Here is an 11,453-nt window from a genome sequence, read left to right on the forward strand (position 1 = left end):
TTGCTGTGAGCTGTAATGCCAGGGCACTCTACCCAGGGGGACAGCTTGAGGCTCTGTCTCAAAAAAAAAAAAAAAGTCATAGTCCAATAGCACTTAGATAAAAAATAATGAGTACACCGCAAAGCCTGCATTACTGTCAAGACAAAAAGAGAAAAGAAAAAAACAGAAGCGGAGGGGGAGACAGCCAGCTATATAACTGGAACATTCAATGCCACTGGGCCAAATTCATCCATGTGATAAAAACAAACACCATTTTAAAAACTGGGTAGTAACAAGAGGAAATTATTAATTCAGATGTACTTTCTTTTAGGGATAGAGGTCTCACTAAGATGCCCAGCCTGGAGTGCTGTGGCTAGTCATAGGCAAGATCACAGCAGGCTACAGCCTTGAACTCCTGGCCTTGACCAATCTTCTCACTTCCATCTCCCAAATAAAACCAATTTAGGGGTACTTTTTACACCATTTTCCATAATATTCCATCTATTATTAAAGAATTAAATATAAAAACAGCAAACAAGTACATAATTAGTGACAATACCAAGGAAGTGTTTAGTAACAAAGAGACTACTTTCAACAAAGAAGAATTAGCAAAACATACTCAAAAGATAGTAAGAAGCCGAGGTGGGCAGAGCAGGTAAGCTACTACAAATATAAGGAAGAAATGAGACAAACTGAACTAACGCTCTGTAAGTTACTTAAGTCATAGTTAAACTTGATCTTATAGCCAAGTGCCTTTCAAAAGTTCCACAAAAGTTAATTCAGGCACTAATGGCGGTAAGAAAGAGTATAGACAGACCCACGCTTGTGTGGGTCACTGCTGTTGTGTGTTTTACATACAGTAGGATCTTATACAGAATAAGAATCCATAGTAAGGTATTATTCAAATACCTTACAAGTTTCTCTGTTACAATTTTTTTAAAAAGTCTTTGGCTTTTGACTGTGGGAGGTGCTGAAATAACAGATGTGTTAAGACAGTCTCTACCTTCAAGTTGCTCATTCATTCCATTTTGTTTATGGTTTATAATTTTTATAAATGCCATCTAAAATTCCTACAATTCTCCCACTATCACCAGACCATGTTCTTTTAGCCTTCAAAATGGTCCCATAAATATTTCTCCTGGTTCCAATCCCCTCTTCCATATTATAATCTGCTTTTGAGGACTTTATCCTATCTGCCATTCTCACCACAAACTTTTTTTTTTTTTGAGACAGAGCTTCAAGCTGTCCCCTTGGGTAGAGTGCCATGGCATCAAAGTTCACAGCAACCTCCAACTCCTGGGCTCAAGCAAGTCTCCTGCCTCCGCCTCCCAAGTAGCTGGGACCACAGGCACCTGTCACAATGCCCAGCTATTTTTTGGTTGCAGTGTCATTGTTGTTTGGCAGGCCTGGGCTGGATTCGAACCCGCCACCTTAGGTGTATGCGGCTGGCGCCTTAGCCACTTGAGCCACAGGCACCGAGCCACCACCAAGTTTTTGAAGTGCCTTGCCAGAAACCATAATGGAACTTCTCAGGCATGCTGGACAGATCCTGGGTTCTTCCTTAAAAGCTAGACTGGCTTTCACTGCCTCTTTTGTTGTCACAAGACCTAAAACCTGAGTTTTGCTTTTCTCTCAGGACATTCTTCTTTCACTCCGTCCCTTAAAAATCTATTCTCTGGGCCCGGCGCCTGTGGCTCAAGCGGCTAAGGCGCCAGCCACATACACCTAAGGTGGTGGGTTCAAATCCCCAGCCCGGGCCTGCCAAACAACAATGACGGCTGCAACCAAAAAATGGCCAGGCGCTGTGGCGGGCGCCTGTAGTCCCAGCTACTTGGGAGACTGAGGCAGGAGACTCACTTGAGCCCAGGAGTTGGAGGTTGCTGTGAGCATGATGCCATGACACTCTACCCAGGGGGATAGCTTGAGGCTCCGTCTCAAAAAAAGGAAAAAAAAAAATCTATTCTCTGTAAATAGTGAGAAAACAGGCATACCCCAGAACATCCCTTCATTAAAGTCTTCCAGACGAACACACAGACTCTATTCATGTAAGAGGCTGATTATCACTTTGTGTATATAACATACCTTACAAATGTAATACCTATCACCAACCTTTTCAGTGAGTGAATTCTTGTGTAAAGACAGGAGGAAAGACTGTTTTTAGTATCAAGTATCTTTATTCGTCACTAGGTTATCATGTGTATTTTGTTCTTAGCAGTGTTTGTTTACTTCTTTCTAAAGATAAATACCATAACATCCCCCAAATTTAACTATCGCTCATTCAACTGATACTAAGTAAAACTCTAACTCAAAATGCTAAACCAAAAGACTGCATCAAAGGCAACCAAGAATTTTATCATTTATAACATGTATTTTAATTGCTTCAAGGCTGTCTACAACAGTATTAATTTTATATTATATCTAATTAAAGTTAAGCAGCTAAGAGAAAACTTGTGTTCTATCACAATCCTGCAATTACTCGTATACACTTGAGCAAGTTACTTAAATTAACTTATTGGTAAAATGAGTGGCTAGGACTAATACTCACAAGTTTCTTCTACTTTTAACTAAAAGCATCATGATCCTATCACAAGACTGAGTTCTTGAAAGGCACTTACTTTTGTTACCGGTAGAACTGAAACTCCCTCCCTCACCCACCAGATTCATATGTTACTGTCTTAATCCTTAGTACTTCAAAATAAAATACTGTATTTAGAGACAGGATGCTTAGTACTTCAAAATATAATCCTGTTATTTAGAGACAGGATCATTAAAGAGGCAGCTGAGTTAAAAGTGGTACCATTAGGGAGGGCCCAAATCCAAATGATTGGTGTTCATTTTTTTAAATGACTTTTTATTTAAAACATTTCTGATTCTTTTGGCTTTGTTTTCTAGAGTCAAGCCAAGTATCAAGTAAATAGGAAGTTGACCTGCTGTTTCCAGGATTTAAAACTACTGCATCTCACCAGGGCCAGCCTGTTATTCACTGCCAACACGCCCTACTACTAAAAATACAAACATCCTCCCCCAGAGACTATGATGGAAGAGGTAGGCATGGGAGATTGTAAGGGAGGATTTCAGGGAATAGAAGACTCTCCAGACCAAGGATGGGCACATAGATGTCTAAATAAGCACTAAATAAGGGACTCTGCCTTTTCAGGCCATGCGGTCCAAACATCCATCGCAACCATGAAGAAGTTCCTGCTTCCCACAGACTCAAAGTTGCCCGAGTATATAACTGCTCCCAGTTATGGGGTTTAAGCAAGCAGAGATAAAACAAAAAAGTCTGTAAGGCAACTTAGGACCACTAAAGAGACCAAAAATTCTATGACATAACGAAAGTCTCTGAATTCTTTAAATGGTTTAACAATGCTTGCTTTATGTAACAAATTTTTACAAGTCTGCAAGAATACTGCAGCTTACTTCTTACAGATGAATTAATTTTGTAACACTGCTGTTGACATTTTGGGGTTTTGTTTTTGTTTTTTGAGACAGTCTCGAGCTGTCACCCTGGGTAGAGTCCTGTGACATCATAGCTCACAGCTACCTCCAACTCAGACGCAAGCAATTCTCTTGCCTCAGTTTTTCTATTTTTAGTAGAGATGAGGGTCTCACTTTTGCTCAGGCTGGTCTCAAACTTGTGAGCTATCCACCCGCCTCAGCCTCCCAGAGGACATTTTGGTTTTTACTCTCATGTTACCTAGAATGTTTTAAGATGTTGATGAGTACCTATCCACCTCCAGTCCCACATGGACCAGAACATTTAACTGACTATAAGGCTTCTGACTATAAAAACAGTCTCCTCCTATTGGGGGAGGGGAGGTTAGGGATTGACCCCACCAACATTTTGTTTTTATATGTTTATTGCCCTGCACAAACAAATAAACAACAACATAACAGACACACCCCTTTGGAATGCTACTGTTAAATCCCCTTGGTGACAAGCCTCCAACTGGGGACCTAAACGGACCCAAGACAGGTAGTTGCACTATCTTGGCAACTAAGGGGGAAAACAACAAAGTCTGGCCATCAGTGCTGCTTCTGGCAAATCTTGGCCAAAAGAGAACTGTGAACCAAAATAACTGTGAGCCAAAGTAAAATCTGAAGCATCACCTCCCAGCTGACTGAATGGGCCCCCTACTGGCCAAGGGGACCTCAGAAATACCCTAAAGCCAGTCACGAGAAGAGAGGTCAGACATGCTCCCTCCTGGTGTTAATAACAACCAATTATTTGGGCTGAGGCAGGAAGATCTCTTGAGCCAGCCCAGCAGTTTGAGGTTACAGGGAGCACCACTGCACTCCAGCCTGGGTGACAGAATAAGAGCATATCTTGTTCTATAAAAATTTTTTTACAAAGGAAACCTGGACAGAGACACATGCGTGGAGGAAGATCATGTGAAGATACAAGGGAAAGATGGCCATTTACAGGGGAGGCTGCAGAAGAAGCCAACCCTGCTGAGACCTTGACCACAGAGGTTCCTAACATGGGAAAACAAGTTCCTCTTGTTGAAGACACCCAGCCTGTGGGGAATTGGGTTATGGCTACTCCAGCAAACTTATATGCTTTTTGATTACTAAAAATAAATTTACCAACTGACTTGGGTGTACAGGACACTACTACTGTAACTGCTGAAGCCATCTACTCATTGTACAAATGTTCGTAACATTTTATTTTCTCGGTGAGCATATTCTGCTAAATTAAATCTTAAGAGATAAAGTTTGTACAACATAAGGTTTCATTTCAAAATGTATTACTATTACAACTTCCTTAGAAGATCATTTTGTCAGATAAATATCATCTTTGTACGGAAGATGTTTATAATCCTTACATGGAGGTTCAGTTCAGTTACATTACACAGAATTGTAAACAAACTAACTGTTCAACAATGGGGGCAGGTTACGTACTAATAGTAACCCAGGCAGAGGTACTGTAAACTCACTTACCGAATGTATCACTTATCTCTGTAGCAAAATGAATTGCATGAACCATCCCCAAGCCCCTCAAAAGCCACGGCACAGCAGAAAATCAAACTTACAATAGGAAGTTTACAAATAATTAAATATTAAACTACCTTAAAAACGTCTAGCCTAGAAAAATTTACTATCATGAAAACATGATATTGGTAATATAATGTTACATGAAAAAAAAAAAAAAAGAGTAGATCTACACCAGCAGATGCAGAAAAGAAAAAAAACAGTAGAACCTCTGTAAGTCGACCACCCAAGGGACTTTAACAAACTGGTGAACATATGGAGCTGTTCGACATAAGGAACTAGGCCTACTGCACTGATACATACATGTGGTACGTGCCTGGTCTATGAACTGGAGGTTAACTAAAGGAGTGAGCAAGGTAGGGAGGTGGTCAGCTATGTTCTACCGCATAATCTTAGTGTCTATGAGAAAGAAAGAGAGATCAAATTTCTAAGGGTGGTTATAACTGGCTAGTAAATTTAATGATGTTTTACATTTCTATGATTTTTCTATATTCTCTATATTTTCTATGATAAACTAGTCAGGTAGCAAAAGAAAATTTAACAGAATTGATTTTATCTAAATAAAATTCTTATTAGTCAAGTCATGAAATAGGGTAGTTCGCATGATTTTGTTCCCAAGCTGTAAAGTACTTAATAGTGAGAATATAATAAATGACTGATGATCACAGTTAATTAAGTACTTATGGATAACTGAGACGCTTTGCAAACCTCTGAATAGAGAAAGAGCAGGGTCAATATTTTCTACTTTATATAATGCCACAATCTTAAAAGTGATCACAGACAATGACTAAAGTTCTCCTTTATAAAGATGAAAGTATTTTTTTGCTTTTATACTTCAAGACATGTTTATAGGACCTAAAATTAGTTTAAAAGAAACAAAAGTTAGAATAGAAGACTTACATTTTCTATTATGTTTTAACAGAGCTTGTTTCAAATCTATCACTGCTTTTCCTAACAAAGCATCTGCTTTTAAAGTGTGATGACTCCAAACTCGAAATTCCAATTTAGTCTGTGGGGTCACATTTCTGTAAGGGTAAAATCAAAACAAAAATACAGGAGTATATACATCATCACTCTAAATGGCAATTTCTATTAAACCATTTATTTCAGGCCCTTTTTTAAAACCATAAATTCAGTTTGAAAATACTATATAAAAGAGTATTAAAAGGTCTAAATTATAAATAAAAATATTTACTTTCAAACACATTAGGACTTTAAATATTACATAAGAATTTTTGTAATTAGCAAACCAAAAAACAGCAGTACAAGAGTTTTACTAAAGGCTAGGTACAGTGGCTCATGTCTGTAAGCAGTCTAGGAAGTAAAGGTGGGTGTGCTATCTGAACTCAGGAGTTCAAGACCAGCCTGAGCAAGAGCAAGACCCCATCTCTACTAGAAACAGAAAACCTAGCTGGGCGTTGTGGCAGGGACCTGTAGTCCCAGCTACTCAGGAGGCTGAGGCAAGAGGATTGCTTGAGCCCAAGAGTTTGAGGTTGCTGTGAGCTAGGAGCCCATACACTCTATCCAGGGTGACAGAGTAAGAGTCTGTCTCAAAAAAAAAAAAAAAAAAAGGCTGGGCGGGTGGCTCACACCTGTAATCCTAACAACATGGGAGGCCAAGGCGGGTGGAACCTGCCTAAGATTGCAGGTTCGAGACCAGCCTGAGCCAGAATAAGACCTTGTCTCTAAAAATATCCGGGGGTTGTGGTAGGCACCTGTAGTCTTAGCTACTTGGGAGGCTGAGGCAAGAGAATCTCTTGAGCCCAAGAGTTTGAGTTTGCTGTGAGTTATGATGCCATAGCACTCTACCAAGGGCAACAAAGTAAGACTCCGTCTCAAAAAAAAAAAAAAGTCTTACTGAGACTTCACAGCAACATTGTTTCTATTTGAACAAATTTTTAAAGACTTAAGAAAATTGATGGTATTAGTTATAATACTTTTCTGTATATAAATTTTGTATCATTATATTCAAAATGCCAAAATTAAGGATGCCTAATTTTTGGTCCTATTTCAACACCCAGACATTCAAAGAAAATAGGGCTATATGGAAATAACTTAATTTATAAAGCAAAAGCTCTCTAAAAATAAATGAAATTAACCAAAAATTCTTCACTCTTTAAATTGTCTATTCACATTGGAAAAAACATTCGTTATTTTGAAGTCACTTTACAAAATAATTGTAAAATATTCAAATTTCAAGATGCACACTTCTTTTTAAAGATATGCATTCTTTATACAAGATACTTACACAGTTAGCTGTTCATCCCATTTTGGATTAGAAGAACTACCGGATTTTGCTGTTTTCTTAATTTCCCCATCTACAACCACTTCTGTATATATTGCTGTTCCAAACCAGTTCTTTTTTCTTTTTAGTTTGGCACTAGAAACTAAAAGAAATACGACAGTCTCTGGTGAATATGTGTAGCCAAAACCAGTACTGCATGCTAGTAAATTAATAAAATGGAACTTTGTTGCTTACAATTAGAATTCTTCTCTTTGGCAGAATAAAGAAATAATACAAAAGGACTATTATTAATAACGCCTGAGAGCGATGTGAATTTTTTTGTAACAGCAGTATTGAACTATAATTCACATACCACATAATTCACCCATTTAAACTGTACTATTCAATAGTTTTAACATATTCACAGTTAACACAATCATCATCAAAATTATTTTTAAAATATTTTGTTGTCCCTAAAAGAAACCCCGCATCATTAAGCAGTCACCCTGGTTAACCACGTCCCTCCTCATCCACAGCTCTAGGCAACCACTAATCTACATTTTGTCTCTACAGATTTGCCTAGTGTGGATTTTTCATACAAATGGAATCATATGACATGTTGTCTTTTTGTGATGGGCTTCTCTCACTAGCATGTTTTCAAGGTGAATCCTTTCTTGTAGTAGGCATCAGTATTTCATTCTTTTCTTGCCGAATAATATTCCATTATATGAATATACCACATTTTATTTATCCATTCATGATGAACATTTAAACTGTTTCCACTTTCTGGCTATTGCAATGATACATAATGTTGCTGTGAACATTTGTGTACAAATTTTTGTGTTAACAGATGCTTTCATTTCTCTTAGGCATACACTTAGAAGCAGAATTGACGGCTCAGATGGTAACTGCTGAGTAATGGCCAGACTATTTTCCAAAGTGCTACACCATTTTATTCTTACCAACAGAGTAAGAGGGTTCTGATTTCTGCACATCCTCACCCATCATTTGAATTTAATACTAACTGCATGAAGGTCAAGAGAAAAAGTGCCTTCATATTCAACAAGCCTATTAACCCTCCTACCAAGTGGTATTCATAACTTATCTTCTGGAAATTGCTTAACAGTGGCACTTTTTAAAAAAATGCCTTAGTGTTTTGCCCAGAAAGATGGTTTCAAAATAGGTAAAGTAGTATTTGCTTTTACAAATAAAACCTTTAGTATTAAAATATCATTAAAATCATAACCCTTTATATAAAGAAAGTGAATTTTAAATCTAATTTACCTCAGACTTGAAGAAACTAATTTGGGCTAAACATATGAATCTAAATAAGAAACTACATGCTTTCAGGGCAAAATACTGACTACCAAGCCCCAACTTATCAAGATCACCTCTGTAATCAACTACCTGTGAACAGCCTAAGTCTGAGGTAAGGAAAAGGAAAGCCCCTCCCTGTCACATGCACCTGATGCTGAGGATATGGAAACAAACAAAGCTATGTCAGCATCCTTTCCATAATGAAGGGATACTAATCTCAACAAACAGCAGCACACATAAGTCACTGAGCAGCAATGTGAGAAATGCTTCAGCAGAGGTACAATGTCTGAGACACACTGTACAGTCGTCCTCAATTAGGACTTAAGGAATAACAAGAGAGCAAATACTGTATTTTAGCACTGGCAACATAAAGCAATCAAAAAGTTTTCAATGTTAATGACTGAAGTGCTATCAGGGTCACAGCAAAACTCAGTTCCATCCTTCACTGTTCTCAGCTCCTCAATAATCAATGTCCAGACTTGCTCTCTCCCAAGAAATTCCCCAACCAAGACTCTACTCAGAATAAAAATGCCATTGCCTCAACATATGCCGGCTTATCTGTGCACAGGAAGAAGCCTGAAAGAAAAAGAAGGCAGTATAGCATGATGGCAAAAGCACAGGATTGGACACATCTGGGTTCGTATTTTAACTGTGCCACTTAATAGGAGCCTGACCACTATGTAAAAGTGAATTAACCTCCCTGTCCCTCAATTTTCTCATCTGAAAAACAGTTAAACAATAGCACTTGTTTCTTAGGATTAATGAGTTAAGGCAAGCAAACTATCACTCTGTTTTTATTACTGACTGTATACTACTAATTCTTCAGAGTTAATTGTAACGCACTCAAATTACATCCATTGTATACCTTTAATAAACAAAATGCTCAATATTGCTACAAGTTGGCATGGTAAGAAAGATTTTTAATAAAAGATAATAAACTTTCATCTCAAGAGGAATTTATAATATTCTGACAAAAATGTGCACATAAATAACTATAATACTGTAATTATAAATAAGTAGGAAGACAACTTCATTAATATTCCAACAATTGTTCTAAATTTTGGAATAGATTTCATTTTCCTATTTAATAAGCTTCTACTGGTGTTAGACAGAAAATGTCCTCTACTGAAAGGTTACATATATATTTTTAAAGCCACAATAATTTTTTTTTTCATTCTGTAGTTAAACTTGTGCTTTATTAAAATTGCTCTGAATAACTTTGGGGTGAAAATTGCATCCGTCTCCATTCATCTTGAATGGCTTTTACACCTCACTCGACATAACTGTCTCCTTTGATTAAATCTCCATTAGGGCTCTGTTCCATATTCAGCAGCCCTATAAGCCAATTAACCCCCCCTTCCATAGGTTAGGACAAAGAGCACTGCTTTTCCTTCAGAGAGAAGGAAGAGGAAGGGAGGGAGGAAGAGTGATACAGTAAAACCACAATAATTAAAAATTAAAAACATATTAACATCCTCTCCAAAATCTAGTAATAAGAAAACATGCATGACTCACATAAAGATAACTAACCATAAAACTTTACTGATAGACAAAAAAGATTTTAAAAATTAAACATAATTATTTTCCTAGATCTGGAAATTTTAACACTGAAATATTGCAATTATTTCCAATTTGATATATACATACATATATATATATATATATACACATTATATATATATATATATTTTTTTTTTTTTTTGGAGACAGAGCCTCAAGCTGTCCCCCTGGGTAGAGTGCCATGGCATCACAGCTCACAGCAACCTCCAACTCCTGGGTTCAAGTGAGTCTCCTGCCTCAGCCTCCCAAATAGCTGCGACCACAGGCACCCGCCACAATGCCTGGCTTTTTTTTTTTTTTTGGTTGCAGCCGTCATTGTTGTTTGGTGGGCCCGGGCTAGATTCGAACCCACCACCTTAGGTGTATGTAGCTGGCGCCTCAGCCACTTGAGCCACAGGCACTAAGCCGATATATTTATTTTTAAATAAAAACACCAACTGAGGCTCAGTGCTTATAGCACAGTGGCTACATGCACAGAGGCTGGTGGGTTTAAATCTGACTGGGGCCGGCTGAACAACTGACAACTGCAACAAAAAAATAGCCTGGTAGCTACTTGGGAGGCTGAGGCAAGAGAACTGCTTAAGCCCAAGAGCTGGAGGTTGCTGTGAGCTGTGATGTCACAGCATTCTACGGAGGGCAACATAGTAAGACTCTGTCTCAAAAAATAATATAATAAAATAAAATAAAATAAAATAAAATCACCAACTGAGTGGTTCTGAATGCTTCTGGTGGAAAAAGAGGACAGGCAAAGAAAATTAGAGAATAGCAAAGGTACATTTTTAAATGCAAAGTAATGAAAGATTTCTCTCAATGTTTTTTAAAAGTATTTTTATAAAATAGTTTCATCAAACAAAATAATTAAAATATTCTGACAGTCATATAAGAATAGAGGTGAATAGAATAAGATAGACGGTATATAGTGGCGGCATTTCAAATCAACAGAGAAAGACATAAATGTAGAAACATTACAATTCTCTCACTACTAGAAAGGATATGTCTTCTCTTTGTCTCGTCAACAAACAGAACAAGCAAAATACTTTTAGAGGGCATCAACCTTTAAGGCCTATTGCAATAAATATACCATAGCATAAATCTAAAAGAAATTATATTTATGGAACAAGTCCACTGAATTAGGTATTCAAAAGAAAGCTTTATTAGAAAATCACCACATTAATAATAAAAACTTACCAGTTACTTGTAACTGTAACCTTCCACTGTGGTTATTACTAGTCTCAGACCTTGGTGAAGCAGTGGCCATGTCCCAAAATTCAGCTAAAACCTATAAAAAAATTTAATGTATTCATGATTTAGGTAAGAGATTATAATTTTAGCCGGGCGCGGTGGCTCACGCCTGTAATCCCAGCACTGTGGGAGGCTGAGG

General features: G+C 37.6%; 1 protein-coding gene across 5 annotated transcripts in view; it reads right to left on the reverse strand.

The window, feature by feature from the left end:
- WWP1 (WW domain containing E3 ubiquitin protein ligase 1) overlaps positions 1-11,453 on the reverse strand; it is a 118,715-nt gene that overhangs the window by 71,813 nt on the left and 35,449 nt on the right. For all 5 annotated transcript variants that reach the window (XM_003782505.2, XM_023517591.1, XM_023517590.1 and 2 more), the window contains 3 exons: positions 11,261-11,351; positions 7,220-7,358; positions 5,872-5,996 (listed from right to left, as the gene is read on the reverse strand). In XM_003782505.2, coding sequence (XP_003782553.1) covers positions 5,872-5,996; positions 7,220-7,358; positions 11,261-11,330 — 334 coding nt within the window. In that variant the 5' untranslated portion in view covers positions 11,331-11,351. The remainder of the gene's footprint in view (positions 1-5,871; positions 5,997-7,219; positions 7,359-11,260; positions 11,352-11,453) is intronic.

This window comes from Otolemur garnettii, unplaced genomic scaffold (assembly GCF_000181295.1).
Source record: "Otolemur garnettii isolate 467f Iridium unplaced genomic scaffold, OtoGar3 scaffold00004, whole genome shotgun sequence".
In the NCBI taxonomy this organism is placed as follows: domain Eukaryota; kingdom Metazoa; phylum Chordata; class Mammalia; order Primates; family Galagidae; genus Otolemur; species Otolemur garnettii.